General features: G+C 41.0%; 1 protein-coding gene across 2 annotated transcripts in view; it reads right to left on the bottom strand.

Annotated features, from left to right (window-relative positions):
- The window catches only part of DOCK8 (dedicator of cytokinesis 8), a 227,664-nt gene that overhangs the window by 140,224 nt on the left and 66,626 nt on the right, over positions 1 to 20,814 (bottom strand). For both annotated transcript variants that reach the window (XM_035029106.1, XM_035029107.1), the window contains 2 exons: positions 7,201 to 7,324; positions 1,461 to 1,673 (listed from right to left, as the gene is read on the bottom strand). In XM_035029106.1, coding sequence (XP_034884997.1) covers positions 1,461 to 1,673; positions 7,201 to 7,324 — 337 coding nt within the window. The remainder of the gene's footprint in view (positions 1 to 1,460; positions 1,674 to 7,200; positions 7,325 to 20,814) is intronic.

Below are 20,814 nucleotides of genomic sequence, written 5' to 3'. Positions count from 1 at the left end.
GAAGGAAGGAAGGAAGGAAGGAAGGAAGGAAGGAAGGAAGGAAGGAAAGAAAGAAAAGAAAGAAAAGAAAGAAAAGAAAGAAAGAGAAAGAAAGAAAGGAAAGAAAGAAAAGAAAGAAAGAAAGAAAGAAAGAGAAAGAAAGAAAGAAGGAAAGAAAGAAAGAAAGGAAAGAAAGAAAAGAAAGAAAGAAAGAAAGAAAGAAAGAAAGAAAGAAAGAAAGAAAGAAAGAAAGAAAGAAAGAAAAGAAAGAAGTGATTTAGTAGCAGCAAACAGAAATTTGACCCTAAGTAAAGACTTTAGGAGAGCAGATTACAAGATGCTCATAGTCTCCTAAGTGTTCCTATTTCCCCAGTGGATGCAACTTCTTCTCTGTCCGAAGGCTTGACAGATAATTCCCCTCTGGATCCTCATTGAGGCAGATGCTGGGTGAGGAATAGGTCTGTGTCCTCAATAATATTTGCACAGTGGACATGATATCACATCTCTTGACTGCTGCCTCCCTTACTATGCTTTCTGCTGCCCAGTGGTAAGCTCATCCCAGGGCAAGTCAGCAGATACAATGCCCAGGGGTGTGGGATTCATGAGGTTTAAGAAGCCTGCTCCCTGATGGTCTTCCCGCTTGATCTGAACGTTAAATTTCAAACATGTAGAGGCATGGATGGATGGCTTATCTTTTAAGCAAAAATGCTCCCTAGATCGTATATCTTGCAACTGAACTTTCAATAAAATTTGGACAGCAGCGCTTATTGCTGTAGCCAGTTTGGGCAAGAACCAGAAGCAAAGACATTCTGACAGACAGAGGAAAGACAGAGAGCCTCCCATTAAGTATGAGGAGCCTAAACAGGCTTGAATAATGGTCATTTCTCATCCCATCCATCCAAAGTACCCCAGGGAGTGACCACAAGGCAAAGCCTAAATGATCAAACTGTTCTCGGTCAGCTCCAATATATAAAGAAGTGGGACAATCAGGATCCTGAAGTTGATGCACTAAGAGCATAGCCATGGTCATTTTAGACTGGAATGTTTTCAAAGCAATTCTCTTCAGGTTGTTCATAGAGATTATTTTTAAAAAGATCTCAACACTTGAGGATATCAAAGTTCAAGTAACGCACACCTTGATGGATTATCCGCAAAACATACCCCCAAATAACTGAATGGTTTGACTCACTGAGCGAGATCACTGCATGCAGACCCTTGAAATGTTGTGAGGATTAAATGAGACAAAATCAGTGAAAGTGTTTTGTAGAGAGCAATGAAAATCCTGGTTATTACCACAATCTCATTGGCAGGACTGATCAATAACCAACTCTGCTATCCTGTTGGATAAGTGAAAAGAATGGGCCAGAAATCATACAATTAAGCAACCTGACAGCGCTATTTGGTCATGACAAATGATAATACTCTCCTGGAGACTCTGTTTCCTCCCTGAAATTCTCCAGCATGGAGAGGGTTGCACCCACCTCGTCCACCGATGGGTACAGGGCAAAGAGCTCCGCCTGCCGATTGGTCCTCCGGGCCTCTTCATTCTGCTTCTCGAAGTCCTCGGCACTCACTTGTTGCAGGAGGTTCTCCAGCTGCTGATCAGGCTGCAGGCTGCGGAGGTCGAAGCCACAGGCAGTGAGGGGCCCTTTCCCAGACACGTCACACAGCACGTTTAAATGGCGGGGGCGAGCCTGCAAGAAGAGATCCATCTTGTGACAGAGATCGTGGGTCTAAAATGAGAACAAAAGCATCCGCGATGTCTCATCCCTGCACCCACGTGGGATTACAGAATCGGGCTTCAAGTTGCTTCTGAGCAAACTGGGGGTTTGACAAAAGCCACAACTTTGCTTCCTGGCCTGAATATCCTAAAATTAAATGTCTCCTTCCCACCTGGAAGCAGGTAATTACTCATCGGATGTGGATAACCCAGTCCTTGAGGAAAGGCTTGAAAAGAGCACTGTGTTCCTATTAGTTTGGGGCATGTTGTTTTCTGGAGATTGGGAGCCAAGTCTCTTGGGAACCTCGCTCATGTCTCACGCTCAAGCAGAACAGAACTGGAAGAGGTTTAACAGAGAGGAGTCTGGACGGGAGTATATAGGAATCGAGTCCTAATCTCAATTTCAGAAGCTGGCTTTTGAAACTGGAAAATAAGATGACCTGAGAGGAGCCTTCCAAATTAAACCTTATATAAATTCCCAAACTAAATATTATGCTTCTGAAGACAGAGATGTGGGGCTGTGAATACTCTTCTTTGGTAACAGTTATAGGAAAAAGCGCCAGAACAAAAAGCAGAAAAGCCATTTGCTATTCAAGTAGTGTCCACTTTTAGTCACAGTGTGTTTGAAAAAAGAGTCTGAAAGCTTTCACAAAGCAGATGCTTTATTCCATTAGGAACATTTCAGTAATGGGGAATGGTAAATCCAACCAAAGACTTGGCAAAGACTATATACCCACAATCAATGATACCTCATAAGAATATAGATGAACTATTATAATAATGGTAAAATGTTATCCTAAAGTTCTACTGAATGGACATGCTACTATACAAATTCTCTATAATATATCCTTCCTGTGATATCCATCTACATTATAAAAGTGCTACTCTGCTAGATCATAAATTTTACCTAACCAAATGTGCTAGCAATAATCAATATTAGTACTTTAATTACTGATACTTTTTTTGGCTTAGAATTTATGAGAGCGTTGGGAAAATGAATTGAATGTACCAAGTTTCTTTGAAAGGATGTCTCTCTCTATATATATAATCTCCAGAATTCATCCTAAGGGTATAACTGGACAAGTGAGCAAGGATTGTGAGAACAAGAGCAGCTCTGGAACACTGTAGTAACAAAATAACAGAAACTGTCTAAATATCTCCCCAAAGAGGTAGCATTAAAAGATTTGGGAACTTTCATCTAACGGAATGTTATACAGCCATTTAAAGAAAACCCAAGGAAACATGTATTCACTGGAAGAAAAAGATGATCACAGCACAGTGTATTGTTAATATGAAAAAGGAAGGTATACAGTATTATGTATAATATAATCTAATTTAATGGAATATATGTGTACCATGGAGTTGCATCATATGTGTATTGAACTTACATAAATTCGGGAACTTGGCCTCCACATTCCACTCAGAAGGTGCCAAGAATGGGAGTGACATGGAAGATGTTGCTCGTTGTCTCACTGTCTGAGCATCTCTGCATGGTGACTATTAGTCTAACACTTAAAAACATGCATTTGCGTAACTTGGCTCCACAACCTAGCTGAGGACTTAACTGAGTACTGTTAGTATGCTGAATGAGTGTGCTTCATGGGGGTGAGGGTCATTTACCTATTGTCTCTCAGCTCCAAATTTTATACTCTGCTCTCTGATGCTGGGCCTGGTACTCAGCAAGTCATATTTTGGCTTTGCCACCACTCCTTTTGGGTCCTGCCAGTAGGGTGCACTATAGGGAGACTGGATGGCTGGAGGAGGGAGAAGGGATCAGCCCCTCCCTCTTCGTTGCAGTTCCTCAAACCTTGGTAGTGGCCATCGGCTCTAGCCTCCAGCTAGTTTGGGCACTTCCAGAACCATCCTCTCTTACCTCCTTGGAGGTACCAGCACCAGCCAGACAGTCCCCCCTCCTAAGAGGTCCAAGTCCAGAGTCCCAGACCTGGTGGGATCTTTCCTCTGAGATCCCAAGACACCACCTCCAGCCAGATCCAGCCCCCTCCTGAGAGATTTGAGTCCCAGCTCTAAGGCCACTCTTTGGAGCTTCTAGGTTCTGATAACTCCAAACTCTTCCCACCAGACCCGTGGTTCCTGAGTGTGGTCTTGGGACCAGTAGCCTCAGCATCTCTTGGGAAATGCTAATTAGAAAAGCAAATTATCGGGCGCCTAGGTGGCTCAGTTGGTTGAGCGACTGCCTTGGGCTCAGGTCATGATCCTGGAGTCCCTGGATCGAGTCCCACATCAGGCTCCCTGCTCGGCGGGGAGTGTGCTTCTCCCTCTGACCCTCCCCCCTCTCATGTGCTCTCTCTCATTCTCTCTCTCAAATAAATAAATGAAACCTTTAAAAAAAAAAAGAAGAAAAGAAAATTATCAAGCACCACCCCGACCTAATGAATCAGAAACTCTGGGGTGGGGTCCAGCACTGTGAGTTCAAACAAGCCCTCCAGGGATCGCAATGAAGCTTCAGTTTTAGAGCCACTGCCCTGGGCCCCAGCCCCAGCATGGCATGCTGTTTCCTACTCTTAAAATTTCTGTAGGACTTGAATTTTCCTGTTTGTTTCTCTCGGTCCTCCAAAATTGTTTAACCAATCTCTATGTTAAATTTCTTTTGTTGAGATACCTGGTGTGGCTTCTGTCTGACCAAGACAAGGAAAAATTTAGTAGGTCATGATGTAAAATAAAAGCTGAATTTAGTCAAAATTACCAATGAAAAATCCCATAAAAATCTCCTACAGAGTACAGATATCCCATGCTTCAGGGAGCCCACTATATTCAGCACGGGAACTGACGGCTGATTCCTCCGAAGAGCTCAGATTAAGGAGTCAGCTGGGCAGTAGAGACCATGTTGTTGGAAAAATCGGTATTACATTAAAACTCTCCAGTCATTCACCATTCAGCATGGTGAGATGCTTATAATGGGAGCACCTGAAAGCTGAAAACTCTATAGATGCCCTATAAAGTTCAGAAGATGCCCTATAAAACTTGGACAAATTTCTTCCCCTCTGTTTTATTTTTTCCATCTATAAAATGGACCAAGTTGGAATAGAGCCTTAGCTTTCTAGAAAAAAAATTTTTAATTGTGGTAAAATATACAGAACGTAAAATTTACCATCTTCATCATTTCTTAAGAGTACAGCTCAGTGGTGTGAAGTACATTCACACTGTTGTGCAACCCACCATCCACAACTCTTCATCGGTACCCATCAGTACTGCAAGTCTGTACCCATTACAAGATAATTTCCATTCCTCCCACTCCCTACAATTCCTGACAACCACCAATTTATGCTCAGTCTCCAGGAACCTGACTACTCTAGGGACCTCACATAAGTGGAATTATACCATTTTTGGTTTTTTGTGACTGGTTTATTTTACTTAGCATGTATGGGCACTAAGGGTGAGCTGGCATCAACCTAAATGCTTTACACATATTAACTCATTTAATACTCAAACAACCCCCTGTGTTAGTTACTATTTGTTGTCAATGTTACTAGTGTTATGAATGTGAATGTTTGTGTCCCTGAAAAATTCTTGTGTTGAAATCCTAATGCCCAATGGGCTATTAGGAGGTAGGGCCTTTGGGAGGTGATCAGGTCATGAAGGTGGGGACTTCATGAATAGAATTAGTGCCCTTAAAAGAGACATGAGAAAGTTTGTTCTCTCTCTCAGTCTCCACTGTGTGGTAATACAACAAGGTGTCTGCAAACCAGGACCAAATCAGCCGACACCTTGATCTTGGACCTCCCCACTTCTGAACTGTGAGAAATAAATGTCTGGCGTTTTAGCTACCCCAGTCTATTGTACTCAATTATTCAGCCCAAGTTGACTAAGACAGTTCACTTCCCTTGGGGCGCCTGGGTGGCTCAGTCGGTTAAGCATCCTATTCTTGGTTTCAGCTCTAGTCATGATCTCAGGGTCTTGAGATCAAACCCCGAGTCAGGGTCTGCATTCAGTGGGGAGTCTGCTTGAGAGTCTCTTCTTCTCCCTCTCCCTTCCTCACATGAACATGCTCTCTCTCTCACTCTCTCTATAAAATAAATAAGTCCAAAAAATGCTTTAAAAAAAAGCTTTCCCTGAATAATTAATAAGTACTTGTTATAGAAACTGTGCAAAATTGAGAAAAGAATACTTTTTAAGAAGATACAAGAGTTCTAGTACCCAAAGATATTACCTTCTATATTTCTGTAGGCATATCTTTCCTACCAAATTCAAGAGTTTGATTCTTGATTTTGGTTTCACATTTTAGTATTTCCCACATTTTCCACAGTCTCTTCTAAGATTTCAATGGCTGTATAATTTTAACAGATGCACAAAGTATATATGCTCAACTATTCCTCCACAGAAACTCTGAGTTCTCAAACTTTCCAGTTAACCATGGTTGTCCTTTTCTTTTCTTTTCTTTTCTTTTTTTTAAAGATTTTATTTATTTGACAGAGAGAGATACAGCGAGAGACGGAACACAAGCAGGGGGAGTGGGAGAGGGAGAAGCAGGCTTCCCGCGGAGCAGGGAGCCCAATGTGGGGCTCGATCCCAGGACCCTGGGATCATGACCTGAGCCGAAGGCAGATGCTTAACAACTGAGCCACCCAGGCGCCCCTGGTTGTCCTTTTCTAGAGCAATCACTCAAATACATTCAACATACTGTACCAGATTCAAAACATTACTTTGCCTAGTTAGCTCAGCTGCTTCCATTTTTTCCCAAAAGGTTTAAATATTCTCAAACCTAAACTAATGTCAAAGTCAGAGGGCTGAGATTTAAAATTGGAACAGACCAGTGCAGCCCATCATTTCCCATTGAGTGGACTCAGGCGGTAACATGACTTCCCCAAGATCACAAAACAGTTCACCAAGATGGCGGACAAGCAGATCTCCTAAGGCTCTACTCCCTTTACACCAGCTGGTCTCCATACCCAACACTCCTTTTTAATGTAAATATTTCCTAATTTCTCCTTTCCCATCCTGAAATGTCATGTACAGATGATATAACTTACTTATATACATATATTTTTAAAACGAACTCAAAAAAAATTAACAGAACAAGGAAATAAAAGTTATAATAAAATGAGATGGCTTTATTATCACCCTTGTTTTCCAGGGGAGGAAGCCTGGAGAGGTTAATGATCCTGCCTGGGGCGACAGAGTTAGTATGTAGCAAAATCACGAAGAGAATCTGGGCAGCCTGGCCTCAGTGTGGATTTTCACTCACTCCACAGCCTGCCTTAGAGGTACCACTGGGTCTCCTCAGGAACTGTTATGGGGAGAGGGCCCCTCCTCCGATTCTACCTATTTTCATTATTGAACTTGTGGGTTCTCATTTGAACACCAATTTCTGTAGGTACAAACAGGTTTAAAAAAAAACAAAAAACCCCACTGAGTCAGATGGTAGCATTCCTCCTACTCTGACATTCTCTGAGTCTAGCCCTTTCTCTAGTTAAAACGCCAACAACATGCCCTGGGCAGAACAGCCCAGTAACCTGGTAACCATGTTTGTTGATAGAAAATACCTGTGTGCTTGGTTCATGGCCCTCCAAGGACTCTGACTCAAATGTCTGTTTCTGGAGCGTCTTGTGAAAATCTCTTCGGGATCCAGTCTTTTTAAAGCCGCAAATCTCCGAACTTCCTTGGTTTCTTTTTTTGTTGTTATACGTAATTTGGAGAGAGAGAAAGAGAGAGAGGTACAAACGCATTAGGTTAAAAATAAAAGTAATGGCTGAGAGTAGACATAGCGCTGAAAGATCTTGCAAAGAGAGGACTGATTGTAATTCCTCACATCTCATTATGCACCAGGCCTAATACAAGAGTCTGCTGTAATCAGATACAGACTTGCCTCCTGGCTGGCTCATTATTAAAGGCAGGACCGGTCTGGGAAAATGCCACTTCGGAGGTGTGGTCATTTCAGCTGCAGGGCATTTGGCTCCAAGCTGACGCTAAAAACTATGACCCTAGTGTTAAGAGGCTGGAATAAATCTAGCAATGGGCAGAGCTGCAAATAAAGATCATTTGAAGATAAAAATAGAGGAAAACGTTGAATGTCCCCATCAGTGATCTTCACAATGAATTAGAAAGGCAGGACATGGTTAAGAAAAAATAGAAATAAGTGATGGACAGGCCAAAAATCTCTGCTAACAGTCTCAATCTCCGCTCCGTGCACGCCACTAAAATTGGATTTCAAAACTGTGTAGCTATGAAAAGGGTTTAAAATATAATGGCCAGCCCTGTCACTGGAGAAAGAAATTAGACCATCGTGAAAAAGGCAACAGATAGAGGCTGTCAGGTACTAACTGCAGAAACCAACGGGCCTACTCCCCATTTTTTTTTTTTTTAAAGATTTTATTTATTTGACAGAGAGAGACACAGCGAGAGAGGGAACACAAGCAAGGGGAGTGGCAGAGGGAGGGGGAGAAGCAGGCCTCCCGAGGCGCAGGGACGGGGCTCGATCCCAGGACCGTGGGATCATGACCTGAGCTGAAGGCAGACGCTTAACCATCTGAGCCACCCAGGCGCCCCAAGAAACCAACGGGCCTATTCCCCGTTTTTATGACTCAAAGTCTTCTTGGAAAACAGGCTGCAAAGTCAACCGCACAACCACCCGCCTTTTTGGTTTGATTTCTCACACTATTAGAAAAACCCCCGAGCAAGTGGGTAAAAGGATATGAAATGAGTGAGGATTTATTAGGCAGATCAAATGGCAGGTAGATAAAGCAGGAGATGTGGGAGAGCTACCAGCAATGATCCACGTTTATAACTCTTGGGGAGGGTGAAGTGTTGGGTTATGCACAGACTCGGTATTCAATAAATTATAGTTGATTAAGTTAATTAAAGGAAAAAAAAAAAAAGGAGCTGTCCCAGTGTTGTCTACAGGGAGAAAAAAGCTCTGTCCTTAGATTTTATTGTGCTCTCAAGACAAGCAATTTGAGGAAAAGGAGACAAGAAATAGCCCCCGAAGAGGGACAAGATGGGCTTGGTGACTAATTCAAGTCAACGTCTGCTATAAATCATCATCTTCAGCGTCTCTTGGCTACTTGTACTGCCCTGACCCCAAACCTGTATTCCCGGGGCTGGGTGAACAGCAGGCCAAATTGGGGAACTGAAAAAAATAAGTAAATGAGTAAGGTACACTCTGAATAAGGAAATAAGAGTGAACATTTAGAAAAGATTTCAAGAGAAATACGCAGAATAACCTCGGGCTTGGAATTCCTAAAACACCAACAAAATAAATGAAATTTAAAATATCGTATTGTTCATAAACATCAATTAGCAAAGAAGTATTTTGGGGGGACCCCTTCAAACAATTTCCCAGAAGTAATAACTACTTAAAATATTTAAGAAAATTATGTTGGTTCCAGTTGCTCTAAGTGTGCTAATGGCAGTCTTAAGAAGAGCAGATACATGTGTGAGCAAAATTTATTTGCTATTATAATATTTATTTTCTATGAACAGAGATCTTTGAGAGAGAGAGCCTCACAGAGGATTTCATAAATCTGTTAGCTTCTTTTTTTTTTAACCTGTTAGCTTTTTATTTTATTATTTTTTTAATTTTTTTTTATTTTTTTAAAGATTTTATTTATTTGACAGAGAGAGATACAGTGAGAGAGGGAACACAAGCAGGGGGAGTGGGAGAGGGAGAAGCAGGCTTCCCGTTGAGCTGGGAGCCCGATGCGGGGCTTGATCCCAGGACCCTGGGATCATGACCTGAGCCGAAGGCAGACGCTTAACGACTGAGCCACCCAGGCGCCCCCCTGTTAGCTTTTTAAAAGTGATTCTCATCAATATAAACTTCCCCAGCAACATGCATGTGTGTGCCGGATGGGTAGCTTTTCTAGTGCATAAAATAGCTTTTGGACTCTCTCTGAGGGTTCAAAGAAAAAGCTATATGTGATATAATGTCCTGGGGAAAAAGGACCCAACTTGAAATAGCGGTAAATAGTGAGTTGTGTCCCAAGATTACTGTCGTTAATTACAATATACCGAATCTGTGATTGTTTTTCCTGAAGAATCCAATTTTTTTTTTTAAAGATTTTATTTATTTATTTGACAGAGAGAGCACAAGTAGGCAGAGCAGCAGGCAGAGAGAGAGGGAGAAGCAGGCTATCCTCTGAGCAGGGAGCCCGATGCGGGGCTCGATCCCAGGACCCTGGGATCATGACCTGAGCCGAAGGCAGACGCCCAACCGACTGAGCCACCCAGGCGCCCCATGAAGAATCCAATTTTAAGGGGGAAAATTCCCACAGGAATTAATTAATATAAATTAATTCTAGGGGCACCTGGGTGGCTCCGTTGGTTAAGCATCCAACTCTTGATTTCGGCTCAGGTCACGATCTCGAGGTTGTGAGATCAAGCCCCACATCAGGCTCCGCGCTGGGCGTGGACATGGAGCCTGCTTGATTCTCTTCCCCCATTCCTCTGCCCCTCCCCCCTCTAAAATTAATTAATTAAGTAATTCTAAAATCGAATGCAAACAAATTAAAACACAAATTTCACACTTTGGCATCTGCCCTTTGCCTTTCTTGGGACTTGTACACTCCAAAGGGTATTGCTGCTAAAGGTTCAATGTCACATGTCTCCTCACAAGGCCACCTGCTCAGGCCACAGAAATAAAACTCAGGAAGCAGCCTAACTTAAGACCTTGTGTGCCTTGGCAACAAGAACCATATCTGCCTTAGCTTTATTTCTTGTCTCATAAAGTATACCCATTTCTTTTTTTTTTTTTTTAAAGATTTTATTTATTTGACAGAGATACAGCGAGAGAGGGAACACAAGCAGGGGGAGTGGGAGGAGAAGCAGGCTTCCCGCGGAGCAGGGAGCCTGATGCGGGGCTCGATCCCAGGACCCTGGGACCATGACCTGAGCCGAAGGCAGACGCTTAACGACTGAGCCACCCAGGCGCCCCAAAGTATACCCATTTCTGAGTGTTTACTGACAAGTGAACAGTGCGCGCACACACACACAATTACAGCCTTACAGCCGGGCACCTGCCCCCATCATCTTCAATCACTTCCCTCAGTGCCTCTGTTTCTTCATTGGTGACGCATAAACATGAGGTGAATTCTAGGATATTTGCCCAGCTTTAAGGTTTTATGAGAAAAAGTTCATACACTGTATCTGGAAACATTCAAATCAATTTTCTTCCGAAGATGCTTAAATCTGGAAGAAGTCAAATTTATTTGGCTATTGCTCTTTTGCTATTTTATGCAAATAGACGCTTTCTTTCTTTTTTGGTCTTCCATTGTGTTAGAACGTTTTCTGGAGTTATTTCAAAGACACATTTCAAAGAACCCCAAAGACACTGACAAATGGGCATTAAAAAAATGAGTCACCGAATAGTATTACAAGTTCATTTCACATTTCATTTCACATATATGTATATATATGTACATATATATGTGTATATATATATATATTCTAACTCCATATATGCACCAGCCCTCAGCATTTGGGGGATGGAAAGCATTAAGACTGATGTCTTCCATGGTTGTGTGTTTGAAACCAGAGCAAACGTCTCTCCCCTTCCTCATTCCAGATTTAGCATCTACTTCCCCATTTTATCACAAAGCTCTCTTGTGGCAGCAGGGGTAGAGCTGGCTGGGGGAGAGGATAAGACTGGCAAGGATGTAAAGATGACTCATTTTAAAAGTGCCAGCCACAGAAGGCAGAAACCACCACCTGGTAGGTAGTAAGGCTGCTGGTTGAGTGCCCCTGGCCACCAGAAACCCCAGCCTCACTACCTGACGTGAGCAACTGAGCCAAATAAAGCCATGCTCCTGTTGAGCCTCTTTGCAGACAAAAGAAAGATACGGAAGTGGGCCAAGTGGTAGAAAAACTATTCTTAAAATGAACAAACCTATTGCTTCTCAAGAGAACTGCATTCCTTTTCTCCAAACACAATTATTGTATATTTGGGAGCAATCCAAAGACCAAACATATTTTATTTCTTTTTTAAAAAGGTTTATTTACTTTAGAGAGAAAGAGAGAGAGCAAGCTGGGGGAGGGACAAAGGGAGAGGGAGACAAGCAGACTTCTGCCAAATCGGAAGCCTGACTTGGGGCTCGATCCCAGGACCCTGAGATTATGACATGAGCCGAAATCAAGAGTCAGATGCTCAACCAACTGAGCCACCCAGGCACCCTAAGACCAAACAGATTTTAAAGACCAAAGTCTTTAGAGGCAGTGTGGAGTAGACAGAATTTGGCTCTAGAGTTCAGGGCCTGGGTTCGGATGCTGCCCCCTTACATACTGGCTATGAGACCACAGGCAAGTGACTTAACCTGTCTGAGCCACAGTTTCCTCAGGTGTGAAATGAGGAATAACACTGCTCATTTTGAAAGCCTGTGTGCTGACTGGAAAACAATACATGTACGTCTTCTTCTTGTCCTTCCTCCACTTCCCTTTCCTTCCTCTCCCTCCTGTACAATTTGGCACTAAAAACATCAGAACAAGGTAATCCTCCATGCCGCAGGATGGGGAGTAGGTGAGGAAGCCCAGAATGGGAAGTTGAAGGCCAAACAGGGTGAAGAGAACATGCATAGAAAAGGTCTGCCTGGCATGGAGAATCAGAACCCACATGGTGTGAGGGGGGGCCCCCAAGCCTGGAAGAGCCTGGCAGGTGATAACAGAGTAGACATTCTGGGTAGGACCAGGAGGGCATGCACCTGAAGGAACAGTCTGCCAAGGGTGTCTCTATGGAGGGGTGGCCTGGCACTCAGTATCAGTGCAGGTCAAAAAGGGCAGCCATCCAGGGTGGATGGTGCCCATCCAATAGGGGCAAGCCTGTTGCAGGGTGTCAGTATCAGAGCCAGAATATGAGGAGGAAGCCGACTGTGTGGGGGTTGGGGGTAGTGTGGGTAATGGTTACGTATCAGAGGATTAATCAAGTAAGCAAACATACTAAGGACAGTAAGAGTCAGGTTTTTCACCATCTGAGAAGGGATAAAAATATGGAAAGGAAGAAAATTAGAACGAATACTCTGATGTCATGCTGGAATTGCATGTATCAACATGAACTTGTGGTTTTCAGTGCCCATGAGTACGTGTGCATGCACACACACACAAACACACACACACACGCCCTACCTCTGTTCACTGAGAAGACATGGGAGGAGTGACACCTTAACAGAAATGAGCACACTCAACACCTCCAGCTTGGCTTCTAAGTACCACTTTCCACCTAAAAGGAGTCAGAGCTTCTTGGAGAAATGACTGATTCCAGGGGTGAGGAAAGGACAGTGTAAGATCAGCTTGGAATATCTTGTGGCAAAAAGCAAGGATATGATCAATGGCTCTTTGGGGGCATGTGAAAAAGACACAAGGGCCAGTTGGAGGGATTGACACTGGTCAAAGTGAGGATAATCGGAGCATCAAAATAAACCACAGAACTGGATGGATTCAAACTTACTGAATAAAATAGGAAACTATGATTTAATATTGATACAGATAAACTGAAAATTTGATGAGGAATTGGGCATTTTACAATCATCAAATCCAAATGGATTACTAACAGCAATGCTGCTTGTGGTATGTGAGTCACCCATACAACACACCTGTTGCAGTCTGCTTTTGAGGGGGGCATGATATTCATACTGATGGTTCCCACAGCTGCAAACAGCTATTTTACTAAGTTCTCTGGTGGAGTTGTGTTCAAGCATTAGCATATTTACATGCCTGCTATTTTATGTACTCTGCTTCTTTTATTTCTCCTTTATGTAACAGTTGGGACATTTTATTGACTTCTACAAATGAGAAAGTTCATGGGTGATAAAGGCGGCATTATAAAATATTCATTACACAGAAAGACGCTGTTGGGTCTGACAGATCTGAGAACACTTGTCTTAAAGGAACACGATATGGATATTTGCTTGTTGAAGTCTCATTCATTCTCCCATTCAACACAGGTTTATAAAGTATCTCCTGAGAATAAGGCACCAAGGAGGATGTAAAAGGGAATACACAAGAATCCTAGCTTTAAAGGAGTCCCTGTCCTCAGTGAAGTCATAGTCTATTGAGAAATACCACATATTTAGCAGGGGAAACATTCAGACAAGAAATCAGAATGCAATGTAGAGGGGCGCCTGGGTGGCTCAGTCGGTTAAGTGTTGCCTTCGGCTTAGGTCATGATCTCAGGGTCCTGGGATCGAGCCCCATGTCAGGCTCCCTGCTCAGCGGGGAGTCTGCTTCTCCCTCTGCCCCTCCCCCTGCTCTTACTTTCTCTTGCTCGTGTGTGCTCTCTTTCAAATAAATAAATAAAATCTTAAAAAAAAAAAAAAGAATGCAGTGTAGAGTATGACAAGAGCTTCTAAGAGAAATACAAACAGCATGTTTTGAAAATTCACAGAAGGGATCCATTTCTTCTGGCCAGGTCAGGGAAGGCTTCACGAAAGCCCTGGCCCTTGGGCTTCCAGGGGTGTGGATTCGTGGGGATGGGAGTGTGTGTGTAACAGCTCAGGAGAGGCTCAGTGATTTCCACAGCTGGATTGCTCTTTGTAACTGCACAGGCTGATGAGCCTTGCTTGCTTTCTGTACTTTTAGAAAGCAAATAGCTAAACACCTTGACAGCCAGCACGACAAATGCATGTCATAATAAGCAATTATTGATCAGGGAGACATTTTTATGGTGTTTTGGGAGTAACTGAATTATATGCACTGATGTGTTTGAATTTTAATTGTTTACCAGTTCACTGGGAGTAAAATATGGAGTAATAAAACAGATGATACCCCATTCCTTGATGTCCCAGCTCTCCTTGAGCACGACCTTCCTTCAGAATTACCTTAATCACTCAGGATGAAAAGCAAAGTCTAAGGGCTTTTATGATGTTGCTCATAACATTCATGAAATGTTTCACTGTCGCTGTGGATAATACACCAAAAATAAATAGCATGTGAACAAGTTTAATTACTTAAGAGTTCAACTTTCCACCAAGACACCAAACATGACGTAAGTGAATCACTCTTTAGTCCATTTAGAGAAAATGGCAGAGGAAATAATGCTTAAGCATTTAGTGTGATCCAAAAGATGCCTGCAAACATCAATCCAAACAAAATGATCAAATATTTAGAAATGAGATGAGATGAACAAGCAACCATGGCACCATTCTCTTCATTGGATCAAGGGTCATTTCCAAAAGAGAAGCACTATTATTTTTAGAGCTATGACACCACATTTTTATGGTACAGGCATGAAAGATAGAATGGAACCCATTCAGGGCATCTTCCATTCTAAGTACCACAAACATTTCAAGTACGGAAACATATTTCCCCCAAAAGGATATCACATATTTTGTTTTTTTGTGTAGTTTAATTTTTCTTATTAAGTGAAAAAGAAATTTGAGAACTTTCCTCTATCCTTCCTAGGCAGCACTCTTTGTCTGATTTAAAAGCCTCAATTATAGAACTTGAGTGGGAATTGCTCTATAGAATTATGAGCATGGGAGGGAACACAAGTGGTCATTACTCTACTCCCTTGCCCCCTAAGTGGGATTCAAAGCCATTATACAGATAGCAAGGACATAAAAGACTATCCTTAGATATTACAGAGAAATGTAATATCAGCAAGGAGATAATTGAGGAATAAAAGAGCTAACTAAATCAGTGTTTGACTGCATGGTTATGGATGACAGAGACATGTCCATAGAAGGTGAAATGGCTTCATTAAGTATGGTCTTCCAGAGGAAGGTAGTTCCCCCCCCCACACACACCGCCCCACAGTGCATTAAAATATATGGGATAGAGTTTTTGGTTCATTCCTTTGACATGCTAATACAAATGCTTTTTCTGAAGTCTTCAGATCTCATTTCACTTGAAAGGAATATTTTGGGTAGGTTGAATTGGAACTAGATAAACCCTAAAGCCTTCTGATTTTCCAGATTTTATCTTAATTTCAAGAATAGAGAAATTATAGTGCTTATGAGGGGAACTCTACCCTGGATCATTAAATGAAACCTTCAATAACACTGAGTTGTCCCTTGTTTTTTTTTCCTGTTTTATATAATATCTTACTAACAGGTCTAATTGAAATTATTTGTCAACTGGGCAGGGACAACTGAGCCATATTCTGTAATACTCTTTAATAAATATAATAAGCGGTAGCTAATCTATTACCATAGGCCAAGAAATCTTAGTCCTTTACATATGTTAATTTATTTATTGCATATAATATCACTTATGTGGTAGACACTATTCTAATTCCTGTTTTTCTGATTAGGAAATTGAGGAACAAAAGAAATAGTTTGTCTTAGGTCACACAGCAAGTAAGTTGGGGAGCCAGGACTTGAATCCATTTACTCCTGCTCCTGAGAAACCATCATTCTATGAAATAATATAATAAACCATAGCAAAGTAACAGAGTGTACATTTAACGAGTAATTAATTACTGTCAGCAACTATCTTAGATTTCCATCTATTGATTTTAGGGCACAATTACAATTCATCCTTTTTAGATGACATTTCAGTGAGTTGTGACAAATGCATACAGTTGTGTAACCACCACCACAATCAAGATTTAGAACAGTTCCAACACTCTCAAAAGCCTCTAATGACCTTTTGCAGTCAATTCCTTTCCCCACCCCCAGACCCCGGCAACCAATGATCTGTTTTCTGTCCCTACAGCTCTGCCTTTTCCAGAATATCATACAAATAGAATCATGCATTATCTTTTTTGTCTGGCTTCTTTCACATTGCATAATGCAACTGATAGTCATCTCTATGGCCGGATGCATGAGTAATTTGTTCCATTTTAGTGCTGAGTAGCATTCCATTGTATGGATGTACCAGAGTCTGGTTATCCATTACCCCATTGCGTATGATTTGGGTTGTTTCTAATGTTTGGCAATCACAAATAAAAGTGCTATAAATATTTGCATATAGATGTTTATGTGAACAGAAGTTTTCGGTTCACTTGGGTAAATACCTAGAAGTAGGAAGTCAGGTGGTATGATAGGTATATATGTAACTGGGATTCTAGGGTAGATAAGGGAAGGAAACTCAGTGATAGAAACAATATTCAGAGAGTATAGTAGCTTCCAGTTACAATAACAAGAATACAAGTTCAGGAATTTATATTTTATTTTGATCAATCATATCCAGCATTGGCAAGGATATGGAAGGACAGGGCAGTTTCATGCCCAGTTGGTAATGGAGTCAATCAGTAGAGCTTTCCTGGAAAAAATCTGGCAGTCCTTATGAGGATGCATCATGTGCACGGACTCCACTTCTACCCTCAGAAATCCTCACATACATGTGTCCAGGCAAGTGTGCCTAGATGTCTATTGTGATATTACTTATAACTGTGAAAAATGGATACAATTTCAATGTCCATCAATAGAGAAAGATTCGATAACTTAATGATACATTCCTTTGACCCTGGAATACCGGGCAGGGAGGGAGAGATCTCTGGCATGGAAGGAATGTCAAAGATATTATTGAAAAAAAATGATATTTTGTATATATATGTAACATATATACATATTTACCTATGTGTACTTACATAATACTTATGTAAAATACAAATATCCGTCTATATATTTGTGAGGGCATGAAAAGCTCTGGAAGCCCTCATAGCAACAATATTCATGCATTAAGAGTGGGTTGAAGAGAAGGGCAGGGAGTGAGCGAGGAGTGAGGCAAGAGACCGCCTTCTACTTAATACATATCTACATGACTTGATTTCTTTCAAAACGAGCATGCATCATTTGACACATAAAATAACAAATTCAAAGGAGAGCTAATTAATCACTAAGTAACAACAGGCCAAAAAGCTTATAGCATCCTCCTCCAACATCCCAGGACACTGTTTATGAAGATGCAGAAAAAATGGAAACTCACCCAAATGAGCACACAACTTAATACCTGAATCTGGACAGAATCTCTGTGGATCAAATGGAGATGGCAGAATGATGTCCCATGCTTTGTCTCCCCAAAGGGGAACTCAAAGGAAAACAGACACTTGGTACTGTCCTTCCTGCCAGGCCCTGAGCAGTCAAGGTCTACATGAGCCAGAAATCTGAATGCTCCTTCTTCGTGGTAGAGGATTATGTATGGAGTCAGGGCCAGGCTCCACCTGGCTGCACTCCTTTCTCTCTTGCCTTTCTCTTTCTACCATCATTCAGCAATGCTTAAGAAACAACTCATAGAAAACAACTGAGCTGAAAATGTGTGCAGGGTTGGGAGATGAAGGGCGTCTGGCAACAGTGTATTGGATTTTCCCCACAAATAAAGTATTATAGGTGCATATGGGGGCAGAATGATCTCTGGGAGGAGTGTGTGCTAGGAATGTATTTTCATGTTCAGAGTATCAGATTCAGAGTACCAAAGAATCAAACAGTGGGATAGAAAAAGGCGCTTCCTCTCTTAAACACCAGTCAAAGCTTCCAGAAACTGACAATGAGTTTCAGAGTTGCATACTCCTACCGAATTTCTGGGAAAGAAACTGGCCCATTATACAAGTGTGCAGAGAACAGGACCAGTGGCAATCCCCATCTCCAGTATGTTGCCAAAGATAAAGTTAAAGCAGATATCACTTTGTTTTATGGGGGAAGAAAAAGACACAAAAATTTGAATAAAATAAATATATGGATAATCATTGTTCCTACAGAAGAGATAAAAACAAATAGAGACACATAAGGGAACAGAAAAGCAATCAAGTGGCTAATGGTCTGGATTAACATTTTAATCTAAAATTCCCAGTAAATAATATCAGGTTTGTGAATTACATTTTAAGCAAGACAGCAAAAATGGAAATCACAAGGAAAATTATGAATACAGATTTGATTACATAAATAATTCTGAATGTTAAAAATTATAAGCAATTTTGAAAGGCAAAGAACATACTGGATAGGAATTTGTAATATATGCTGGACAAATAGTTAATATCCCTAACAATAAAGGTAGTCCTAGAGATAAACAGGCCCAGACAAATATATTAATAGAGGTGCACAAATTTCAAGAATAAACAGGACATGAAGGAAAAATTACAAGAGGGCCAACTAATATATGGACAAAGCTTTGCCCGATTTCATAATACAAAAATGCAAATCTCTTTACAAGTAAAATTGGAAATGTATTAAAAGATAACATCCAATATTTTTGAGGATTCATGCACATATTGTTGATAATTTTCTGATATATTATTCCCAAATCCTTAAGTTTGTACATAACCCTAGACAGAGAAATTCCTCTTTTAGGGATTTATTCTGAAGGAAAAAAAAATCATAGATGTGCACAAAGATGTTACTGTATTGGGGTATAACACTGAAATTCAGGGAATTGTGTAAACATTAAAATTGGTTAAGTGAATTTTGATGTAAATATATCATGCAACCATTAAAAATTGTTGAGGAGAGTATGTAATAGCAAACAGAGATAATCACCAGTTACTGTAAAAACCCCAAATAGCATCATGCTATAAAATAGTATTATAATCTGATTTAGTTTTTATACAAATATATATACAAAGAAATATGATGTGAAGGCTATGTATCAAATGTTAATGGCAGTTATCTGTCTATAGTAAATTAAGTGGGTTTTTTTTCTCCTTTTGTTTCCCTATGATCTCTAAAATTTCTAAAATGAGTATTCCAAAAGAGTCCTTTTTTCTTTCACATTTGTGCATCATAGAGGGGGAAAAAAGAATATTCCAATGGGAATTGCTATGAGGAATTAAAAAAAAAAAAAGTGTCCCAAGAAGCAAACAGAAACCAAGTGTAGTAAAACAGACCTTTCTATTTATTGTTCCTTCTCAGACTTTTTTAGAACCTTAATATCCAGAAAGTATCTCTAATTATAACATTTAAAAGCTTGAGAACAACTTGTTCTGAAATTTTTTATTTACTACCAGCAAAGCATAATCTTACTTGACTACCTGACAAACTTCGTTTTCCATTCATGTTGGAAATTAGAGCACATGGATTAGCATCTAACTTTCTCTTAATTACTATTTCTAAGCGGTTGCTTTCTTTTGCTCAGCTATTGAAAATAGTATGCTTACTGACATTACTCCAAAAAACATCAGCACAAATTCAATGGCACACTTCCAGGAGCTGGATAAAACCCAACCTCCACAGTCTTTCACTGTTTATCCCATAGGACAGTAATTCTTACCGGAGTGCAGGAGAGGTGAGGAGAGCAGAATTTCAAACTATTTATGTCTTGATAAAGGTTCTCTGATGCTTTTTCTAATGGGATGTGTCCTCAGTCTGCAGACACTCCCCACCCTGCTCCCCAACCCATACATACACATAGGCTGAGGATTTTCATGTGTCTACATGTTTCTCATGGGACAATACTGTCCAGGTCAGTGACATAGAGACAAAAAGCTCAAGACAATGTTGTAGAACATTTGACTAACCCAGGAGAGAAGGGCCCTTTTGACGGGAAGCCTAGCAAGTAAACTATTTCTTGATTACAAATTTAAATGTTACCTTTGAACCTGAGGCCAAGTTTCAATTCATTTATTTTTCCCTCCTCGGAATTCATCAGAACGGAAACAAAACAAAAAGGCCCTATTCTTTATATTTAAAATGTAACTTTCTCCTTCCATAGGTGAATGGCTAACCAAACTGTGATAAATCCACACAGTGAAAAAAAGAAATGAGCTCTCCAGCCACAAAGAGATGTGAAGGAAAAAGGCAAAACTATGGAGTCAGTAGAAAGGTAAGTGGTTGTCAGGGAGAGATGATTGTGGGGAGAACAGATTTTTTAGGGCAGGGGATACTGCGATGGTAGATACATGGCATTATACATTCGTCAAACTTGTAGGACCTAGGACACAAAAGAGGAGCCCTAATGTAACCTATGGACTTTAGTTAATAATAATGTATCACTATGGGCTCATCAGTGCTAACAAATGCATCACGTATCTTAAGTAAGGTCCATCCAAGAAAGAATGAATCAGTCAGAGAAGGCTGCATAAAGAAAAAAAAAAAAGAAAGAAATTTATCCTGGCCTTTAATCCATAGGTAGGATCTGACAGGGGAAAGAGCGGAGGGCACAGGCAGGGGGAACAGCAATGGCCAAGGTGTGGAGGTAGGACTGAGCTGGTTATGCGGAGGAATAGTGAGGAAGAGGCACCAGGCCCAGCAGAAAGGAAGTGGATCTGGGAGATAAGGGAAATAAGTTTTAATACATACAGT

The sequence above is a fragment of the Mirounga leonina genome, unplaced genomic scaffold (genome assembly GCF_011800145.1).
Source record: "Mirounga leonina isolate KUSES-001 unplaced genomic scaffold, KU_Mleo_1.0 Mir_224, whole genome shotgun sequence".
NCBI classification, from domain to species: Eukaryota; Metazoa; Chordata; class Mammalia; order Carnivora; family Phocidae; genus Mirounga; species Mirounga leonina.
Note: the sequence above shows the minus strand (reverse complement) of the source record. Positions and strands in the feature narration are given on the sequence as shown.